General features: G+C 46.7%; 1 protein-coding gene across 3 annotated transcripts in view; it reads left to right on the forward strand.

Moving 5' to 3' along the window:
* The first annotated feature begins 1877 nt into the window (after nt 1–1877).
* The window catches only part of LOC134610547 (talin-1-like), a 99219-nt gene continuing 77125 nt past the window's right edge, over nt 1878–23971 (forward strand). For 2 of the 3 annotated variants that reach the window (XM_063453516.1, XM_063453515.1), the window contains exons 1-6: nt 1878–1950; nt 2413–2593; nt 5806–5919; nt 6157–6265; nt 12775–12983; nt 13260–13358. In XM_063453516.1, coding sequence (XP_063309586.1) covers nt 1922–1950; nt 2413–2593; nt 5806–5919; nt 6157–6265; nt 12775–12983; nt 13260–13358 — 741 coding nt within the window. In that variant the 5' untranslated portion in view covers nt 1878–1921. Of the gene's footprint in view, nt 1951–2412; nt 2594–5805; nt 5920–6156; nt 6266–12774; nt 12984–13259; nt 13359–23269; nt 23324–23971 lie in introns of all 3 variants that reach the window. The other variant, XM_063453514.1, reaches the window with a different exon arrangement.

Here is a 23971-nt window from a genome sequence, read left to right on the forward strand (position 1 = left end):
CAGGGGAAAGAATGTGCCCCTTGGTAAGCGGCCAGGGGAAAGAATGTGCCCTTAATAAGCTGCCAGGGGAAAGAATGTGCCCCTTAATAAGCTGCCAGGGGAAAGAATGTGCCCCTTAACAAGCTGCCAGGGGAAAGAATGTGCCCCTTAACAAGCTGCCAGGGGAAAGAATGTCCCCTTAACAAGCTGCCAGGGGAAAGAATGTGCCCCTTGGTAAGCTGCCAGGGGAAAGAATGTGCCCCTTGGTAAGCTGCCAGGGGAAAGAATGTGCCCCTTGGTAAGCTGCCAGGGGAAAGAATGTGCCCCTTGGTAAGCTGCCAGGGGAAAGAATGTGCCCCTTGGTAAGCTGCCAGGGGAAAGAATGTGCCCCTTGGTAAGCTGCCAGGGGAAAGAATGTGCCCCTTGGTAAGCTGCCAGGGGAAAGAATGTGCCCCTTGGTAAGCTGCCAGGGGAAAGAATGTGCCCCTTGGTAAGCTGCCAGGGGAAAGAATGTGCCCCTTGGTAAGCTGCCAGGGGAAAGAATGTGCCCCTTGGTAAGCTGCCAGGGGAAAGAATGTGCCCCTTAATAAGCTGCCAGGGGAAAGAATGTGCCCCTTGGTAAGCTGCCAGGGGAAAGAATGTGCCCCTTGGTAAGCTGCCAGGGGAAAGAATGTGCCCCTTAATAAGCTGCCAGGGGAAAGAATGTGCCCTTTGGTAAGCTGCCAGGGGAAAGAATGTGCCCCTTAATAAGCTGCCAGGGGAAAGAATGTGCCCCTTAATAAGCTGCCAGGGGAAAGAATGTGCCCCTTAATAAGCTGCCAGGGGAAAGAATGTGCCCCTTAATAAGCTGCCAGGGGAAAGAATGTGCCCCTTGGTAAGCTACCAGGGGAAAGAATGTGCCCCTTGGTAAGCTGCCAGGGGAAAGAATGTGCCCCTTAATAAGCTGCCAGGGGAAAGAATGTGCCCCTTGGTAAGCTGCCAGGGGAAAGAATGTGCCACTTGGTAAGCTGCCAGGGGAAAGAATGTGCCCCTTGTTAAGCTGCCAGGGGAAAGAATGCGCCCATTGTTAAGCTGCCAGGGGAAAGAATGTGCCCCTTAATAAGCTGCCAGGGGAAAGAATGTGCCCCTTAATAAGCTGCCAGGGGAAAGAATGTGCCCTTTGGTAAGCTGCCAGGGGAAAGAATGTGCCCCTTGGTAAGCTGCCAGGGGAAAGAATGTGCCCCTTGGTAAGCTGCCAGGGGAAAGAATGTGCCCCTTGGTAAGCTGCCAGGGGAAAGAATGTGCCCCTTGGTAAGCTGCCAGGGGAAAGAATGTGCCCCTTGGTAAGCTGCCAGGGGAAAGAATGTGCCCCTTGGTAAGCTGCCAGGGGAAAGAATGTGCCCCTTGGTAAGCTGCCAGGGGAAAGAATGTGCCCCTTAATAAGCTGCCAGGGGAAAGAATGTGCCCCTTGGTAAGCGGCCAGGGGAAAGAATGTGCCCCTTAATAAGCTGCCAGGGGAAAGAATGTGCCCCTTAATAAGCTGCCAGGGGAAAGAATGTGCCCCTTGGTAAGCTGCCAGGGGAAAGAATGTGCCCCTTGGTAAGCTGCCAGGGGAAATAATGTGCCCCTTAATAAGCTGCCAGGGGAAAGAATGTGCCCCTTGGCATCCAGTCATTGAGTGAATGTACCTCTCAGTGAGCGACAATTGGGGAAACTTGTCCTTTGGTGAGTTGCCTGCATGGCATACATTTTACCAGAAAGAATCCATTTCCTGCTAAGTGGTGGCTTGTTTTTGAAATAAGTAATTGTATGGGTTTTTTTTTTTTTACCCTCCTCCTCTTTCAAATGGTAAGAGTAATGAGAGACAAGCTACCTACTAACAGCTATTCAACCAGTTGTGTTTCTCATTATATAGAAGAAGAGTAAAGATCACTTTGGACAGGAAGGAGATGAGGAATCAACGATGCTGGAGGATTCGGTTTCCCCAAAGAAGTAAGACCATTAACCAATCCTGTAACTGGCAGAATAGGTGTTTTCACGTTTTACTAGTCCCCTCTCTCCACTTTAACAATGCAATACCGAGGATAAACACGGCCCTTTATATCAGGATAGCTTTGATGTCATCTGTGCCTGCAGAAATGCACTACTCAGAAAGAAGTGAATGCTTGGATTTATGGTATCCAAGTGAGGATTTGTTTGGGTGCTAATCTCAGGTGTCCTTTTACGGCCATTATTAGATGACCATTGTGGTTAAGCTTTTCTTTTATTGGTTCTCATCTCTAAAGCCTTATTTATTTATATGCCGGGATCAATGCCACATCATCTTGTTTTCCTCTTGCCCCATCTTTGTTCTTGTGATTTCAAACTTCCCTCCCTTTGTTTACTTGTTTATTTTCAGCTATTCTTCACAGAGCTCTGGAATTCCATGTTACGCCGTGTTCTTTTACATTTCAGGTCGACTGTCCTACAGCAGCAGTTTAACCAAGTAGGGAAGGTAGAGCATGGCTCTGTGGCTCTCCCAGCTATCATGCGCTCAGGAGCCGGGGGGCCCGAGAACTTTCAAGTGGGCTCCATGCCACAAGCACAGCAGCAGATCACTAGCGGACAGATGCACTGGGGCCACATGCCTCCTCTGGTGAGTGGGTCTCTTGAATTTAACCAGCTTAACTGCATAAATCAATTTAAGGTGAAAGCAACATTACTATTTTAGCACAGTGTGAGGCTATTCTGTCTGACTGAGCAGTGTATGAGGCTTTTCTTTCTGACTGAGCACCGTGGGAGGTTATTTTGTCTGTCGGCTGAACAGCATGGGAGGTTATTGTGTATGTCGGCTGAGCAGCGTGGGAGGTTATTGTGTATGTCGGCTGAGCAGCGTGGGAGGTTATTGTGTATGTCGGCTGAGCAGCGTGGGAGGTTATTGTGTATGTCGGCTGAGCAGCGTGGGAGGTTATTGTGTATGTCGGCTGAGCAGCGTGGGAGGATATTGTGTCTTTCGGCCGAGCACCGTGGGAGGATATTGTGTCTTTTGGCTGAGCAGCGTGGGAGGTTATTGTGTATGTCGGCTGAGCAGCGTGGGAGGTTATTGTGTATGTCGGCTGAGCAGCGTGGGAGGTTATTGTGTATGTCGGCTGAGCAGCGTGGGAGGTTATTGTGTATGTCGGCTGAGCAGCGTGGGAGGTTATTGTGTCTTTTGGCTGAGCAGCGTTGGTGGTTATTGTGTCTTTCGGCTGAGCACCGTGGGAGGTTATTGTGTCTTTTGGCTGAGCAGCGTGGGAGGTTATTGTGTCTTTTGACTGAGCAGCGTTGGAGGTTATTGTGTATGTCGGCTGAGCACCGTGGGAGGATATTGTGTCTGTCGGCTGAGCAGCGTGGGAGGTTATTGTGTCTTTTGGCTGAGCAGCGTTGGTGGTTATTGTGTCTTTCGGCTGAGCACCGTGGGAGGATATTGTGTCTTTTGGCTGAGCAGCGTGGGAGGTTATTGTGTCTTTTGACTGAGCAGCGTTGGTGGTTATTGTGTCTTTCGGCTGAGCACCGTGGGAGGATATTGTGTCTTTTGGCTGAGCAGCGTGGGAGGATATTGTGTCTTTTGGCTGAGCAGCATTGGTGGTTATTGTGTCTTTTGGCTGAGCAGCGTGGGAGGTTATTGTGTCTGTCGGCTGAGCAGCGTTGGAGGTTATTGTGTATGTCGGCTGAGCACCGTGGGAGGATATTGTGTCTGTCGGCTGAGCAGCGTGGGAGGTTATTGTGTCTTTTGGCTGAGCAGCGTTGGTGGTTATTGTGTCTTTCGGCTGAGCACCGTGGGAGGATATTGTGTCTTTTGGCTGAGCAGCGTGGGAGGTTATTGTGTCTTTTGACTGAGCAGCGTTGGTAGTTATTGTGTCTGTCGGCTGAGCAGCGTGGGAGGTTATTGTGTCTGTCGGCTGAGCAGCGTTGGTGGTTATTGTGTATGTCGGCTGAGCAGCGTGAGAGGTTATTGTGTCTGTCGGCTGAGCAGCATGGGAGGTTATTGTGTCTGTCGCCTGAGCAGCGTGGGAGGTTATTGTGTATGTCGGCTGAGCAGCGTTGGAGGTTGTGTCTGTCGGCTGAGTAGCGTGGGTGGTTATTGTGTCTGTCGGCTGAGTAGCGTGGGTGGTTATTGTGTCTGTCGTCTGAGCATCGTGGGAGGTTATTGTGTCTGTCGTCTGAGCATCGTGGGAGGTTATTGTGTCTTTCGGCTGAGAAGCGTGGGAGGTTATTGTGTCTTTTGGCTGAGCAGCGTTGGTGGTTATTGTGTCTTTTGGCTGAGCAGCGTGGGAGGTTATTGTGTCTTTTGGCTGAGCTGCGTGGGAGGTTATTGTGTCTGTCGGCTGAGCTGCGTGGGAGGTTATTGTGTCTGTCGGCTGAGCTGCGTGGGAGGTTATTGTGTCTGTCGGCTGAGCTGCGTGGGAGGTTATTGTGTCTGTCGGCTGAGCTGCGTGGGAGGTTATTGTGTCTGTCGGCTGAGCTGCGTGGGAGGTTATTGTGTCTGTCGGCTGAGCTGCGTGGGAGGTTATTGTGTCTTTCGGCTGAGAAGCGTGGGAGGTTATTGTGTCTTTCGGCTGAGAAGCGTGGGAGGTTATTGTGTCTTTCGGCTGAGAAGCGTGGGAGGTTATTGTGTCTTTCTGCTGAGAAGCGTGGGAGGTTATTGTGTCTTACGGCTGAGAAGCGTGGGAGGTTATTGTGTCTTTCGGCTGAGAAGCGTGGGAGGTTATTGTGTCTTACGGCTGAGAAGCGTGGGAGGTTATTGTGTCTTTCGGCTGAGAAGCGTGGGAGGTTATTGTGTCTTTCGGCTGAGAAGCGTGGGAGGTTATTGTGTCTTTCGGCTGAGCTGCGTGAGAGGTTATTGTGTCTTTCGGCTGAGCTGCGTGGGAGGTTATTGTGTCTGTCGGCTGAGCTGCGTGGGAGGTTATTGTGTCTGTCGGCTGAGCTGCGTGGGAGGTTATTGTGTCTGTCGGCTGAGCTGCGTGGGAGGTTATTGTGTCTGTCGGCTGAGCAGCGTGGGAGGTTGTGTCTTTCGGCTGAGCAGCGTGGGAGGTTGTGTCTTTCGGCTGAGCAGCGTGGGAGGTTGTGTCTTTCGGCTGAGAAGCGTGGGAGGCTATTGTGTCTTTCGGCTGAGAAGCGTGGGAGGTTATTGTGTCTTTCGGCTGAGCTGCGTGGGAGGTTATTGTGTCTGTCGGCTGAGCTGCGTGGGAGGTTATTGTGTCTGTCGGCTGAGCTGCGTAGGAGGTTATTGTGTCTGTCGGCTGAGCTGCGTGGGAGGTTATTGTGTCTGTCGGCTGAGCTGCGTGGGAGGTTATTGTGTCTGTCGGCTGAGCTGCGTGGGAGGTTATTGTGTCTGTCGGCTGAGCTGCGTGGGAGGTTATTGTGTCTGTCAGCTGAGCAGCGTGGGAGGTTGTGTCTGTCGGCTGAGCAGCGTGGGAGAATATTGTGTCTGTCGGCTGAGCAGCGTGGGAGGTTATTGTGTCTGTCGGCTGAGCAGCGTGGGAGGTTATTGTGTCTGTCGGCTGAGCAGCGTGGGCGCTTATTGTGTCTGTCGGCTGAGCAGCGTGGGCGCTTATTGTGTCTGTCGGCTGAGCAGCGTGGGCGCTTATTGTGTCTGTCGGCTGAGCAGCGGGGGCGCTTATTGTGTCTGTCGGCTGAGCAGCGTGGGCGCTTATTGTGTCTGTCAGCTGAGCAGCGTGGGAGGTTATTGTGTCTGTCGGCTGAGCAGCGTGGGCGCTTATTGTGTCTGTCAGCTGAGCAGCGTGGGAGCTTATTGTGTCTGTCGGCTGAGCAACTTTTGAGCAGAATCATGTATATGATGCTTGTAATCATTTTTTTCCTTTTTAGACCTCGGCCCAACAGGCACTCACCGGAACCATAAACTCCAGCATGAATGCAGTGAATGCTGCTCAGGCAACTCTGGATGACTTTGACACTCTGCCAGCCTTGGGACAAGATGCAGTGAGTATTTATTCCATTTTTCATTTATTTTTCAATTACTTTGATTCTGACTAAAGATTTTGAACAGACAAATTTACTTTTAACATACATTTACTTTTTTTTTTTTTTTTTTAAACTAAGGGCATGAATTTTGGCTACACTAAGCCTTTTTGTAACTTTGTTTTCGTGCATTTTAGAGTATTACATATTATATATTGCAAGTTACAATATTCCTCTATCACCGCTTCTCACATTCAGGCAGCCAAAGCCTGGAGGAAGAACAAGATGGACGAATCCAAACATGAAATCCATTCTCAGGTGGACGCTATTACTGCAGGGACTGCCTCTGTTGTAAATCTTACAGCTGGTGAGTGAAACCAGGTGGGGACACCACGAAAAGCAAGTTTAATAGAACACTCCAAGCATAATTACCACATTAGCATGCTATATACCATTGTATCCCGTGCCATAGAACCCAATCATACAGCATGCTATATACCATTGTGTCCCGTGCCATAGAACCCAATCATACAGCATGCTATATACCATTGTGTCCCGTGCCATAGAACCCAATCATACAGCATGCTATATACCATTGTGTCCCGTGCCATAGAACCCAATCATACAGCATGCTATATACCATTGTGTCCCGTGCCATAGAACCCAATCATACAGCATGCTATATACCATTGTGTCCCGTGCCATAGAACCCAATCATACAGCATGCTATATACCATTGTATCCCGTGCCGTGCCATAGAACCCAATCATACAGCATGCTATATACCATTGTGTCCCGTGCCATAGAACCCAATCATACAGCATGCTATATACCATTGTGTCCCGTGCCATAGAACCCAATCATACAGCATGCTATATACCATTGTGTCCCGTGCCATAGAACCCAATCATACAGCATGCTATATACCATTGTGTCCCATGCCATAGATCCCAATCATACAGCATGCTATATACCATTGTGTCCCGTGCCATAGAACCCAATCATACAGCATGCTATATACCATTGTGTCCCGTGCCATAGATCCCAATCATACAGCATGCTATATACCATTGTGTCCCGTGCCATAGAACCCAATCATACAGCATGCTATATACCATTGTGTCCCGTGCCATAGATCCCAATCATACAGCATGCTATATACCATTGTATCCCGTGCCGTGCCATAGAACCCAATCATACAGCATGCTATATACCATTGTATCCCGTGCCGTGCCATAGAACCCAATCATACAGCATGCTATATACCATTGTATCCCGTGCCGTGCCATAGAACCCAATCATACAGCATGCTATATACCATTGTATCCCGTGCCATAGAACCCAATCATACAGCATGCTATATACCATTGTGTCCCGTGCCATAGAACCCAATCATACAGCATGCTATATACCATTGTGTCCCGTGCCATAGAACCCAATCATACAGCATGCTATATACCATTGTATGCCATGCCGTAGAACCCAATCATACAGCATGCTATATACCATTGTGTCCCGTGCCATAGAACCCAATCATACAGCATGCTATATACCATTGTGTCCCGTGCCATAGAACCCAATCATACAGCATGCTATATACCATTGTGTCCCGTGCCATAGAACCCAATCATACAGCATGCTATATACCATTGTGTCCCATGCCATAGATCCCAATCATACAGCATGCTATATACCATTGTGTCCCGTGCCGTGCCGTAGAACCCAATCATACAGCATGCTATATACCATTGTGTCCCGTGCCATAGATCCCAATCATACAGCATGCTATATACCATTGTGTCCCGTGCCATAGAACCCAATCATACAGCATGCTATATACCATTGTATCCCGTGCCGTGCCATAGAACCCAATCATACAGCATGCTATATACCATTGTATCCCGTGCCGTGCCATAGAACCCAATCATACAGCATGCTATATACCATTGTATCCCGTGCCGTGCCATAGAACCCAATCATACAGCATGCTATATACCATTGTATCCCGTGCCATAGAACCCAATCATACAGCATGCTATATACCATTGTGTCCCGTGCCATAGAACCCAATCATACAGCATGCTATATACCATTGTGTCCCGTGCCATAGAACCCAATCATACAGCATGCTATATACCATTGTATCCCGTGCCATAGAACCCAATCATACAGCATGCTATATACCATTGTGTCCCGTGCCATAGAACCCAATCATACAGCATGCTATATACCATTGTATCCCGTGCCATAGAACCCAATCATACAGCATGCTATATACCATTGTGTCCCGTGCCATAGAACCCAATCATACAGCATGCTATATACCATTGTGTCCCGTGCCATAGAACCCAATCATACAGCATGCTATATACCATTGTATCCCGTGCCATAGAACCCAATCATACAGCATGCTATATACCATTGTGTCCCGTGCCATAGAACCCAATCATACAGCATGCTATATACCATTGTGTCCCGTGCCATAGAACCCAATCATACAGCATGCTATATACCATTGTGTCCCGTGCCATAGAACCCAATCATACAGCATGCTATATACCATTGTATCCCGTGCCATAGAACCCAATCATACAGCATGCTATATACCATTGTGTCCCGTGCCATAGAACCCAATCATACAGCATGCTATATACCATTGTATGCCATGCCGTAGAACCCAATCATACAGCATGCTATATACCATTGTGTCCCGTGCCATAGAACCCAATCATACAGCATGCTATATACCATTGTGTCCCGTGCCATAGAACCCAATCATACAGCATGCTATATACCATTGTGTCTCGTGCCATAGAACCCAATCATACAGCATGCTATATACCATTGTGTCTCGTGCCATAGAACCCAATCATACAGCATGCTATATACCATTGTATGCCATGCCGTAGAACCCAATCATACAGCATGCTATATACCATTGTGTCCCATGCCATAGATCCCAATCATACAGCATGCTATATACCATTGTGTCCCGTGCCATAGAACCCAATCATACAGCATGCTATATACCATTGTGTCTCGTGCCATAGAACCCAATCATACAGCATGCTATATACCATTGTGTCTCGTGCCATAGAACCCAATCATACAGCATGCTATATACCATTGTATGCCATGCCGTAGAACCCAATCATACAGCATGCTATATACCATTGTGTGCCATGCCATAGATCCCAATCATACAGCATGCTATATACCATTGTGTCCCGTGCCATAGATCCCAATCATACAGCATGCTATATACCATTGTGTCCCGTGCCGTAGAACCCAATCATACAGCATGCTATATACCATTGTGTCCCGTGCCATAGATCCCAATCATACAGCATGCTATATACCATTGTGTCCCGTGCCATAGAACCCAATCATACAGCATGCTATATACCATTGTATCCCGTGCCATAGAACCCAATCATACAGCATGCTATATACCATTGTGTCCCGTGCCATAGAACCCAATCATACAGCATGCTATATACCATTGTGTCCCGTGCCATAGAACCCAATCATACAGCATGCTATATACCATTGTATGCCATGCCGTAGAACCCAATCATACAGCATGCTATATACCATTGTGTCCCGTGCCATAGATCCCAATCATACAGCATGCTATATACCATTGTGTCCCGTGCCGTGCCGTAGAACCCAATCATACAGCATGCTATATACCATTGTGTCCCGTGCCATAGAACCCAATCATACAGCATGCTATATACCATTGTGTCTCGTGCCATAGAACCCAATCATACAGCATGCTATATACCATTGTGTCCCGTGCCATAGAACCCAATCATACAGCATGCTATATACCATTGTATGCCATGCCGTAGAACCCAATCATACAGCATGCTATATACCATTGTGTCCCATGCCATAGATCCCAATCATACAGCATGCTATATACCATTGTGTCCCGTGCCGTGCCGTAGAACCCAATCATACAGCATGCTATATACCATTGTGTCCCGTGCCATAGAACCCAATCATACATCATGCTATATACCATTGTCCCGTGCCATAGAACCCAATCATACAGCATGCTATATACCATTGTGTCCCGTGCCATAGAACCCAATCATACAGCATGCTATATACCATTGTATGCCATGCCGTAGAACCCAATCATACAGCATGCTATATACCATTGTGTCCCGTGCCATAGAACCCAATCATACAGCATGCTATATACCATTGTGTCCCGTGCCGTGCCGTAGAACCCAATCATACAGCAGACTATATACCATTGTGTCCCGTGCCATAGAACCCAATCATACAGCATGCTGTATACAAGTGATGGCAAACCTTTTTGAGCCCGAGTGCCCAAACCGCAATACATGCCAACTTTTTTTTTCCTTAAAGTGCCAACACGGCAATTAAACCTGAATACTAAGGTTTACGTTTAGAAAAAAAACAACTCGTACAGTTGTCCAAACTAATTAACATATTTTGTTTTAAAAGAACACAACAGAGAGTTCAATGATACAAATTTTAAATAATTATATAAATAGATAATATTAAGCTTATATTTATGAGTATCTCCAACAAATGCAATACATACACACAGACTGCTGAACACATTCACACACTGACTGCTTAATACATACACACACCGACACATAGACTGCTAAACACACACACACAGACAGACTGCTAAACACACACACACACACACACAGACTGCTAAACACACACACACACACACACAGACAGACTGCTAAACACACACACAGACAGACAGACTGCTAAACACACACACACAGACAGCTAAACACACACACACAGACAGCTAAACACACACACACAGACAGCTAAACACACACACACACACACACACACAGACTGCTAAACACACACACACAGACAGACTGCTAAACACACACACACAGACAGACTGCTAAACACACACACACAGACAGACTGCTAAACACACACACACAGACAGACTGCTAAACACACACACACAGACAGACTGCTAAACACACACACACAGACAGACTGCTAAACACACACACACAGACAGACTGCTAAACACACACACACAGACAGACTGCTAAACACACACACACAGACAGACTGCTAAACACACACACACAGACAGACTGCTAAACACACACACACAGACAGACTGCTAAACACACACACACAGACAGACTGCTAAACACACACACACACAGACAGACTGCTAAACACACACACACACAGACAGACTGCTAAACACACACACACACAGACAGACTGCTAAACACACACACACAGACAGACTGCTAAACACACACACACAGACAGACTGCTAAACACACACACACAGACAGACTGCTAAACACACACACACAGACAGACTGCTAAACACACACACACAGACAGACTGCTAAACACACACACACAGACAGACTGCTAAACACACACACACAGACAGACTGCTAAACACACACACACAGACAGACTGCTAAACACACACACACAGACAGACTGCTAAACACACACACACAGACAGACTGCTAAACACACACACACAGACAGACTGCTAAACACACACACACACACACACAGACAGACTGCTAAACACACACACACACACACACAGACAGACTGCTAAACACACACACACACACACACAGACAGACTGCTAAACACACACACACACACACACACACACAGACTGCTAAACACACACACAGACTGCCGAGTACACACACACGCGCTCAGACTGCCGGCTACGCGCTCAGACTGCCGGCTACGCGCTCAGACTGCCGGCTACGCGCTCAGACTGCCGGCTACGCGCTCAGACTGCCGGCTACGCGCTCAGACTGCCGGCTACGCGCTCAGACTGCCGGCTACGCGCTCAGACTGCCGGCTACGCGCTCAGACTGCCGGCTACGCGCTCAGACTGCCGGCTACGCGCACGCGCTCGCACTCAGACTGGCGAGTACGCACAGGGGTGGGTGTGTGGGGTTCTATGTGGGGTTCGGTGTGAGGGGTTCTGTGTGGGGTGTGAGTGTGAGGAGGGGTGTGAGGGGTTCTGTGTGGGGTGTGAGTGTGAGGAGGGGTGTGAGGGGTTCGGTGTGGGTTGAGTGTGGGGGGTTCGGTGTGGGTTGAGTGTGGGGGGTTCGGTGTGGGTTGAGTGTGGGGGGTTCGGTGTGGGTTGAGTGTGGGGGGTTCTGTGTGGGGTGTGAGTGTGAGGAGGGGTGTGAGGGGTTCTGTGTGGGTTGAGTGTGGGGGGTTCGGTGTGGGTTGAGTGTGGGGGGTTCGGTGTGGGTTGAGTGTGGGGGGTTCGGTGTGGGTTGAGTGTGGGGGGTTCGGTGTGGGTTGAGTGTGGGGGGTTCGGTGTGGGTTGAGTGTGGGTTGAGTGTGGGGGGTTCGGTGTGGGTTGAGTGTGGGGGGTTCGGTGTGGGTTGAGTGTGGGGGGTTCGGTGTGGGTTGAGTGTGGGGGGTTCGGTGTGGGTTGAGTGTGGGGGGTTCTGTGTGGGTTGAGTGTGGGGGGTTCTGTGTGGGGTGTGAGTGTGAGGAGGGGTGTGAGGGGTTCGGTGTGGGTTGAGTGTGGGGGGTTCTGTGTGGGGTGTGTTTGTGAGGGGGTCTGTGTGGGGTGTGTTTGTGAGGGGGTCTGTGTGGGGTGTGTTTGTGAGGGGGTCTGTGTGGGGTGTGTTTGTGAGGGGGTCTGTGTGGGGTGTGTTTGTGAGGGGGTCTGTGTGGGGTGTGTTTGTGAGGTGGGGGGGAGGGGGAGGGTTCTGTCTGTGTGTGTACCCAATCATACAGCATGCTATTGTACCGTTGTAAATGTTAAAAGATGTACATGCAAGCTTCCTATGCCTTGTCTTACTGGTTGCAATCTGGTTCCATCTTTTTGTATTCCAGGAGATCCAGCAGATACGGATTACACTGCTGTCGGCTGTGCTGTCACAACAATCTCGTCTAATCTAACGGAAATGTCCCGAGGGGTGAAACTTCTTGCTGCACTCATGGAGGATGAAGGTGGCAATGGCAGACAACTCCTCCATGCAGCTAAAAACCTGGCCGGGGCAGTTTCTGAACTTCTTCAGACAGCTCAGCCAGCGAGCAGCAAGGTGGCTGACAAATAGTGAATACTTCCTTATGTATCTGTGCAATATATCAGGATAATATACCCTCTTTTATTTACTTCTATTTACACCCCTCTTCATGTTTTCCGAATATGTATTCCTTTACTCATATCATATGAGCCCGAGGGAAACTGGAGCCATAGCTCACTTGAAACAGGGATAGTGAGTGGAAGACACCTTGTGCCATTGTGGATTTAATGTCTGCTTGTTGCAATTCCAATTTCTGTAAACTAACATAATTTTTTTCCTAATTTTGCTCAGCCGCGGCAGGTGCTACTTCAGGCTGCTGGCAATGTGGGACAAACCAGTGGGGAGCTACTGCAGCAGATTGGGGAATGTGACTCTGATCCAAGATTCCAGGTAAGCTTGTCAATCTGTCTACCTGTGATACTCATTTTATTATCTCTGTTTGCACTAAATAGGTGCAGCACTAATGTCTAGAAATTGCAACGCCTCATAGTCCTAGCTTCCTGTTAATTAAATGTTATACCTCCCCTCATAGTCCTAGCTTCCTGTTAATGAAATGTTATACCTCCCCTCATAGTCCTAGCTTCCTGTTAATGAAATGTTATACCTCCCCTCATAGTCCCAGCTTCCTGTTAATGAAATGTTATACCTCCCCTCATAGTCCCAGCTTCCTGTTAATGAAATGTTATACCTCCCCTCATAGTCCTAGCTTCCTGTTAATGAAATGTTATACCTCCCATCATAGTCCCAGCTTCCTGTTAATGAAATGTTATACCTCCCATCATAGTCCTAGCTTCCTGTTAATGAAATGTTATACCTCCCCTCATAGTCCTAGCTTCCTGTTAATGAAATGTTATACCTCCCCTCATAGTCCTAGCTTCCTGTTAATGAAATGTTATACCTCCCCTCATAGTCCTAGCTTCCTGTTAATGAAATGTTATACCTCCCCTCATAGTCCTAGCTTCCTGTTAATGAAATGTTATACCTCCCCTCATAGTCCTAGCTTCCTGTTAATGAAATGTTATACCTCCCCTCATAGTCCTAGCTTCCTGTTAATGAAATGTTATACCTCCCCTCATAGTCCTAGCTTCCTGTTAATGAAATGTTATACCTCCCCTCATAGTCCTAGCTTCCTGTTAATGAAATGTTATACCTCCCCTCATAGTCCTAGCTTCCTGTTAATGAAATGTTATACCTCCCCTCATAGTCCTAGCTTCCTGTTAATTAAATGTTATACCTCCCATCATAGTCCTAGCTTCCTGTTAATACGATGTTATATATTCTCCCTCATATTTCCAGCTTCCTTTTAATACAATGTTATATCTCCCCTCATATTCCCAGCTTCCTGATAATACAATGTTATATATCCTTAAAGCGGCACTATCATGCCGAATCCCGTTTTTTTTAACCCCCATCCCGCCTCCACTACATCCAATTGACCCCCTAGTCCCCCACAAATGCCCCTAAGCCCCCCACATTACCTATTTTTGAATCTTTATCTTCTGCCCCGATCTTTATTCACGGTGCCGCCATCTTTGTGTGGGTAGGTGAAGTCCCTGTGGGACACGTCATCTACCCACACTACACAGACTGTGAGATTCCCGCACATGCCCAGTGAAACACCTGGACATGCGAACGGGAATTTCACCCATTCATTCATCAGACAGACGAATGAATGAATAGAAAAAATGAAACGAACAAACTAACACTGTGTATCAATGTTCGTTTGTTTGTTCGGTTTATTACAAGGAGGGAGCTACCGGCGTGCAGCTCCCTCCTTGTAATATGTAACTATAGAAGCGGCAGGGAGCAGAGCTCCCCACCACTTCATAAGCCCCCCAGGTCCCCCCCTCACTCTATGGGGGGTCAATATGACCCCCATAATAGCACAAGGGAGATTAAAATCTCCCCAATGCCCCTACTCGCTATACCGCGAGTAGGGGCATGTCCACTAAACTCACTGCTCACTGTAAAAAAAAAAATGGTAATAAGGGGGGGGGGGGACGACGACCTACTGTGTCCTCCCCCATGGCCCCTACCCCTGCGCGGTGGGTGGGGGCCCTAATAAAACAATAAGGGGGGGGACGACCTACTGTCCTCCCCCCCGGCCCCCACCCCTGCGCGGTGGGTGGGGGCCCTAATAAAACAATAAGGGGTGGACCTACTGTCCTCCCCCCTGGGACCCACCCCTGCGCGGTGGGTGGGGGCCCTAATAAAATAATAAGGGGGGGTGACCTACTGTCCTCCCCCCTGGCCCCCACCCCTGAGCGGTGGGTGGGGGCCCTAAATAAAGATATGGGGGGGGGGACCTACTGTCCTCCCCCCCCCTGGCCCCCACCCCTGCACGGTGGGTGGGGGCCCTAATAAAATAATAAGGGGGGGGGACCTACTGTCCTCCCCCCTGGCCCCCACCCCTGAGCGGTGGGTGGGGGCCCTAAATAAAGATAGGGGGGGGACCTACTGTCCTCTCCCCTGGACCCCACCCCTGCGCGTTGGGTGGGGGCCCTAATAAAACAATAAGGGGGGGGGACCTACTGTCTTCCCCCCCCTGGCCCCCACCCCTGAGCGGTGGGTGGGGGCCCTAAATAAAGATAGTGGGGGGGGACCTACTGTCCACCCCCTGGCCCCCACCCCTGAGCGGTGGGTGGGGGCCCTAAATAAAGATAGTGGGGGGGGACCTATTGTCCACCCCCTGGCCCCCACCCCTGCGCGGTGGGTGGGGGCCCTAATAAAATAATAAGGGGGGGACCTACTGTCCTCCCCCCTGGCCCCCACCCCTGAGCGGTGGGTGGGGGCCCTAAATAAAGATAGGGGGTGGGGGGGGAACTACTGTCTTCCCCCCAGGCCCCCACCCCCTAGCGGTGGGTGAGGGCCCTAAATAAAGATAGGGGGGAACTACTGTCCTCTCCCCTGGACCCCACCCCTGCGCGGTGGGTGGGGGCCCTAATGAAACAATAAGGGGGGGGGATCTACTGTCCTCCCCCCTGGCCCCCACCCCTGCGCGGTGGGTGGGGGCCCTAAATAAAGATAGGGGGGGGACCTACTGTCCTCCCCCTGGCCCCCACCCCTGCGCGGTGGGTGGGGGCCCTAATAAAATAATAAGGGGGGGGACCTACTGTCCTCCCCCCGGCCCCCACCCCTGCGCGGTGGGTGGGGGCCCTAATAAAACAATAAGGGGGCGGGGAGACCTACTGTCCTCCCCACTGGCCCCCACCCCTGCGCGGTGGGTGGGGGCCCTAAATTAAGCCCCCCCATCAAGGTGACTAGGGGTCCCAAGCCCCTAGTCACCCCCCCCCCCCAAAAAACATTCTATCCCCTACCTAGCCCCCTCACCCTAAAAATAGTGAAGGAGGAATAAAATAACTAACCTGTAAAAAAAAAAATTAAACTTACCATTTGACGTCTTATTTTTTCTAAATTCTTCTTTCTTCAGCCCCCAAAAAGGCCAAATAAAAATCCATCATACCCGTCGCACTTTAAAAAAAAAAAAACAAGGGCAAAAAAAAAATTAATCCATGTTCACCCATGGAGGGCACGCCGCATACTGAGCTCCGCAGGTCAAGGCTTATAAAGCTTTGCCCCGCCCTGCAATTAGGCTTAGAACACTGATTGGTTGGTTTAAGCCAATCAGAGTGCTCTGTGTCATTTTACACAGCGTGGGAAAATTCCAAAGAACTTTCCCACGCTGTGTAAAATGACACAGAGCACTCTGATTGGGTGGCTTTCAAGCCATCCAGTCACAGTGCTCTGTGTCATTTTACAAGCGTGGGAAAGTTCTTTGGAATTTTCCCACGCTTGCAAAATGACACAGAGCACTGCGATTGGATGGCTTGAAAGCCACCCAATCACAGTGCTCTGTGTCATTTTACACAGCGTGGGAAAGTTCTTTGGAATTTTTCCACGCTTGTAAAATGACACAGAGCACTCTGATTGGCTTAAACCAACCAATCAGAGTGTTCTAAGTCTAATTGCAGGGCGGGGCAAGGCTTTATAAGCCTTGACCCGCACTGTGGCGTGCCCTCCATGGGTGAACATGGATTAATTTTTTTTTTTATTTTTTTTTAAAGTGCGACGGGTATGATGGATTTTTATTTGGCCTTTTGGGGGGATGAAAAAAGAAGAATTTAGAAAAAAAAAGACGTGAAATGGTATGTTTAATTTTTTTTTTTACAGATTAGTTATTTTATTCCCCCCTCACTATTTTTAGGGTGAGGGGGGTAGGTAGGGGATAGAATGTTTTGGGTGTGGGGGTGACTAGGGGCTTGGGACCCCTAGTCACCTTGATGGGGGTTGGGGGGGAAGGGTTCATTTAGGTCCCCCACCCACCGCTCAGGGGTGGGGGCCGGGGGGGAGGACAGGAGGTCCCCCCCCCTTATTGTTTCATTAGGGCCCCCACCCACCGCCCGGGGGGGGAAGGACAGTAGGTCCCCCCCCCCTTATTGTTTTATTAGGGCCCCCACCCACCGCGCAGGGGTGGGGGCCAGGGGGGAGGACAGTATGTGTCCCCCATCTTTAACCCCCACGCAGGGGGGTGGGTTTATTAGGTTTTTGTTTTTTTTACAGTGAGCAGCCACAGGCCACAGGCTGCTCACTGCTTACTAGACATGCCCCTACTCGCGGTATAGCGAGTAGGGGCATATTATTTACTAATACTAAGTAATCTTTACTTAGTATTAGTAAATTTGGCTGAAATACCAATTTAGGTCTTTCAGCCTTTTAGTAGATAGCTCCCTAATACCGTGGGAATTAGGGAGTTATCTACTAAGCGGCTGCAAGATGCAGCCGCGGCAATGAATAGGATCGGAGTTTCATTCATTAGAATGAAATTCCGATACGAACAAAGTACCGAATTGCATCCTAACACCAATGGAGAAACTATTCTCATTCTGTTAGGATGCAATTCGGCAGTTTTGCCGGCGTTCTGTCTAAGTGACAGGACGTTCGGCAATACTGACAGGAAGCATTGTGGGAACAGGGAGGAAAGCTAGGGATCATGGGAAAATTGCTCTGACCAGCGGAAATGAAGCACACTTTGCTCCTCCGCTGGTCAGAGCTGGTCAAGCGGAGGAATCCTCCATAAGGCAAAGAGTCCCTACTTTGTCTTTTGATTTTAACCCCTTAAGGACCAAACTTCTGGAATAAAAGGGAATCATGACGTGTGACATGTCATGTGTCCTTAAGGGGTTAAAGAAAACTAAAGAAGACAGGAAGAAAAGAATAACAGATCCTGAGAGAGGGGGAGAAGAGGAAGAGATTGAGGAAAGGTTAGTTCGGCATGACTGTGCCGCTTTAATATTCCTAGCTTCCTGTTAATACAATTTGTATATCCTCCCTAATATCCCCAGCTTCCTGATAATACAATTTATATATCCTCCTTAATATTCCCAGCTTCCTATTAATACCATGTTATATCTCCTTAATGTTATATCTCCTTAATATTCCCAGCTTCCTGATAATACAATGTAATTTATCCCTAATAGCCCCAGCTTCCTGATAATACAATGTTAAATCTCCCTAATATTTCCAGCTTCCTGATAATACAATTTATATATCCTCCTTAATATTCCCAGCTTCCTATTAATACTATGTTATATCTCCTTAATGTTATATCTTCTTAATATTCCTAGCTTCCTGTTAATACAATTTGTATATCCTCCTTAATATTCCCAGCTTCCTGTTAATACCATTTTATATCTCCTTAATATTCCTAGTTTCCTGTTAATACAATGTTATATCTCCCTTATATTCATAGCTTCCTGTTAATACAATGTTATATCTTCCTTATATTCATAGCTTCCTGTTAATACAATGTTATATCTCCCTTATATTCATAGCTTCCTGTTAATACAATGCTATATCTCCCCTCATATCCCCAGCTTCCTGTTAATACCACGTTATATCTTCTTAATATTCCTAGCTTCCTGTAAATACAATGTTATATCTCCCCTCATATTCCCAGCTTCCTGTTAATACAATGTTATATCTCCCCTCATATTCCTAGCTTCCTGTTAATACCATTTTATATCTCATTAATATCCCCAGCTTCCTGTTAATACCATGTTATATCTTCTTAATATTCCTAGCTTCCTGTTAATACAATGCTATATCTCCCCTCATATTCCCAGCTTCCTGTTAATACCGTTTTATATCTCCTTAATATTCCTAGCTTCCTGTTAATGCCATGTTATATCTCCCTTATATTCATAGCTTCCTGCTATTACAATGTTATATTCCCCTTATATTCATAGCTTCCTGTTAATACAATGTTATATCTCCTTTATATTCATAGCTTCCTGTTAATACAATGCTATATCTCCCTTATATTCATAGCTTCCTGTTAATACAATGCTATATCTTCCTTATATTCATAGCTTCCTGTTAATACAATGTTATATCTCCCTTATATTCATAGCTTCCAGTTAATACAATGCTATATCTCCCCTCATATCCCCAGCTTCCTGTTAATACCACGTTATATCTTCTTAATATTCCTAGCTTCCTGTAAATACAATGTTATATCTCCCCTCATATTCCCAGCTTCCTGTTAATACAATGTTATATACTCTTGCGACCCGTTTTTTCTCTCCATAAGTTTAAAGGGTAATCCAGACGTGGACCCCTTGCTCACGGTGCCTAGAGAGATATTAGCTATGCCTCACTGATGATGCCTAACAAGGCTGAAACGATCGTCTGGGGTTGCTGTATCTCTCGTGCAGAGAGAACTTGCTGGCATTTCGGATCTGGACTACCCGTATGGGTGGGACCAGTCTGATATGCTTCAGATATGTTCTCTCTGTAATGGCACAAGATGAGCTAAAACCAGCTTGAGTTCTGAGCGGGGACCTACCGAAGGGCAGGCTATTTCAGTTGCTGTCCGTTCTCAGAATACTCTTGCGACCCGTTTTTTCTCTCCATAAGTTTAAAGGGTAATCCAGACGTGGACCCCTTGCTCACGGTGCCTAGAGAGATATTAGCTATGCCTCACTGATGATGCCTAACAAGGCTGAAACGATCGTCTGGGGTTGCTGTATCTCTCGTGCAGAGAGAACTTGCTGGCATTTCGGATCTGGACTACCCGTATGGGTGGGACCAGTCTGATATGCTTCAGATATGTTCTCTCTGTAATGGCACAAGATGAGCTAAAACCAGCTTGAGTTCTGAGCGGGGACCTACCGAAGGGCAGGCTATTTCAGTTGCTGTCCGTTCTCAGAATACTCTTGCGACCCGTTTTTTCTCTCCATAAGTTTAAAGGGTAATCCAGACGTGGACCCCTTGCTCACGGTGCCTAGAGAGATATTAGCTATGCCTCACTGATGATGCCTAACAAGGCTGAAACGATCGTCTGGGGTTGCTGTATCTCTCGTGCAGAGAGAACTTGCTGGCATTTCGGATCTGGACTACCCGTATGGGTGGGACCAGTCTGATATGCTTCAGATATGTTCTCTCTGTAATGGCACAAGATGAGCTAAAACCAGCTTGAGTTCTGAGCGGGGACCTACCGAAGGGCAGGCTATTTCAGTTGCTGTCCGTTCTCAGAATACTCTTGCGACCCGTTTTTTCTCTCCATAAGTTTAAAGGGTAATCCAGACGTGGACCCCTTGCTCACGGTGCCTAGAGAGATATTAGCTATGCCTCACTGATGATGCCTAACAAGGCTGAAACGATCGTCTGGGGTTGCTGTATCTCTCGTGCAGAGAGAACTTGCTGGCATTTCGGATCTGGACTACCCGTATGGGTGGGACCAGTCTGATATGCTTCAGATATGTTCTCTCTGTAATGGCACAAGATGAGCTAAAACCAGCTTGAGTTCTGAGCGGGGACCTACCGAAGGGCAGGCTATTTCAGTTGCTGTCCGTTCTCAGAATACTCTTGCGACCCGTTTTTTCTCTCCATAAGTTTAAAGGGTAATCCAGACGTGGACCCCTTGCTCACGGTGCCTAGAGAGATATTAGCTATGCCTCACTGATGATGCCTAACAAGGCTGAAACGATCGTCTGGGGTTGCTGTATCTCTCGTGCAGAGAGAACTTGCTGGCATTTCGGATCTGGACTACCCGTATGGGTGGGACCAGTCTGATATGCTTCAGATATGTTCTCTCTGTAATGGCACAAGATGAGCTAAAACCAGCTTGAGTTCTGAGCGGGGACCTACCGAAGGGCAGGCTATTTCAGTTGCTGTCCGTTCTCAGAATACTCTTGCGACCCGTTTTTTCTCTCAATGTTATATCTCCCCTCATATTCCTAGCTTCCTGTTAATACCATTTTATATCTCATTAATATCCCCAGCTTCCTGTTAATACCATGTTATATCTTCTTAATATTCCTAGCTTCCTGTTAATACAATGTTATATCTCCCCTCATATTCCCAGCTTCCTGTTAATACAATGTTATATCTCCCCTCATATTCCTAGCTTCCTGTTAATACCATTTTATATCTCATTAATATCCCCAGCTTCCTGTTAATACCATGTTATATCTTCTTAATATTCCTAGCTTCCTGTTAATACAATGCTATATCTCCCCTCATATTCCCAGCTTCCTGTTAATACCGTTTTATATCTCCTTAATATTCCTAGCTTCCTGTTAATGCCATGTTATATCTCCCTTATATTCATAGCTTCCTGCTATTACAATGTTATATTCCCCTTATATTCCTAGCTTCCTGTTAATACAATGTTATATCTCCCTTATATTCATAGCTTCCTGCTATTACAATGTTATATTCCCCTTATATTCATAGCTTCCTGTTAATACAATGTTATATCTCCTTTATATTCATAGCTTCCTGTTAATACAATGCTATATCTCCCTTATATTCATAGCTTCCTGTTAATACAATGCTATATCTCCCCTCAAATCCCCAGCTTCCTGTTAATACCATGTTATATCTTCTTAATATTCCTAGCTTCCTGTAAATACAATGTTATATATCCCCTCATATTCCCAGCTTCCTGTTAATACAATGTTATATCTCCCCTCATATTCCCAGCTTCCTGTTAATACCATTTTATAGCTCCTTAATATTCATAGCTTCCTGTTAATACCATGTTATATCTTCTTAATATTCTTAGCTTCCTGTAAATACAATGTTATATCTCCCCTCATATCCCCAGCTTCCTGTTAATACCATTTAAATATCCTTAATATTCCTAGCTTCCCGTTAATACAATGTTATATCTCCCTTATATTCATAGCTTCCTGCTATTACAATGTTATATTCCCCTTATATTCATAGCTTCCTGTTAATACAATGCTATATCTCCCCTCATATTCCTAGCTTCCTGTTAATACCATTTTATATCTCCTTAATATCCCCAGCTTCCTGTTAATATCATGTTATATCTTCTTAATATTCCTAGCTTCCTGTTAATACCATGTTATATCTTCTTAATATTCCTAGCTTCCTGTTAATACAATGCTATATCTCCCCTCAAATCCCCAGCTTCCTGTTAATACCATGTTATATCTCCCCTCATATTCCCAGCTTCCTGTTAATATAATGTTATATCTCCCCTCATATCCCCAGCTTCCTGTTAATACAATGTTATATCTTCTTAATATTCCTAGCTTCCTGTTAATACCATTTTATATCTCCTTAATATCCCCAGCTTCCTGTTAATACCATGTTATATCTTCTTAATATTCCTAGCTTCCTGTTAATACAATGCTATATCTCCCCTCAAATCCCCAGCTTCCTGTTAATACCATGTTATATCTCCCTTCATATTCCCAGCTTCCTGTTAATATAATGTTATATCTCCCCTCATATTCCCAGCTTCCTGTTAATACCATGTTATATCTTCTTAATATCCCCAGCTTCCTGTTAATACCATGTTATATCTTCTTAATATTCCTAGCTTCCTGTAAATACAATGTTATATCTCCCCTCATATTCCCAGCTTCCTGTTAATACAATTTAAATATCCTTAATATTCCTAGCTTCCTGTTAATACCATGTTATATCTCCCTTATATTCATAGCTTCCTGCTATTACAATGTTATTTCTCCCTTATATTCATAGCTTCATGTAAATACAATGTTAAATCTCCCCTCATATTCCCAGCTTCCTGTTAATACCATGTTATATCTTCTTAATATTCCTAGCTTCCTGTTAATACCATGTTATATCTCCCTTATATTCATAGCTTCCTGCTATTACAATGTTATATTCCCCTTATATTCATAGCTTCCTGTTAATACAATTCACTGTGTTTACCCTCTGTAATCACAGCATCTGGTTAATACATTGTTATAGTTAACCCCCCCTCCCCACTCTCCGTTAACTACTTCTTGTGGATCCCACAGATTTCTGCAGCGAGAGCCTCTCGAACTGTTACCATGTTATCTGTGCAGAAGACGGTAACGGGGGTCGGGTAGAGGATTTTCCTTTTCCGTCTATCACATGTGGTGTTGGGTTTTGGCTGTAATCATTGATATTAAGGGGACACTCCAGGGTGGGTTTAATAAACTTATTTTCCCTCCAATAAATATAATTAAGAAAAAAGTACTTGGCCAAGAATGTACATCACTTCCTGTTGGACATTGCTGAGAGCTATTTCTTCTTCAGTGATTTCTGGGATAGGAATGGCCCGGTAGAAAGGGTTTAACATTCATTGTTGATCTGTATGTACGCGCCCAGCCGGCTGCTGTTAATTCTTAATGGTAATTAAATTAATAGTAGTCACTCCTGTGAGGTAGTCTCTGAACAGCAGTAAGTGTGTCTGTGTAGGCTTTATAGAAATCCTATAGGAGGGATCCACTTCCTGCTGTAGACAAACCTTTCTCTGCTTGTGTTTCATCCTCTCCGCTAATGTCAGATGGACCTTGTATGCCTGGAGTGTCCCTTTACTGGTTCCTATAGTGATATTCTTATATCTCTGTTTTTGGGGGGCTCATTTTAGATCTTGTTATTGTCTTCTAATGTCGCCTGCAGGGTTCTGGGTTTTAATTGACACTCTGAGATTTTCCTTTCCCCAGTACCTCACTGATTATACCCTCTCCATTGAT

Source organism: Pelobates fuscus, chromosome 5 (assembly GCF_036172605.1).
Source record: "Pelobates fuscus isolate aPelFus1 chromosome 5, aPelFus1.pri, whole genome shotgun sequence".
Classification (NCBI taxonomy): domain Eukaryota; kingdom Metazoa; phylum Chordata; class Amphibia; order Anura; family Pelobatidae; genus Pelobates; species Pelobates fuscus.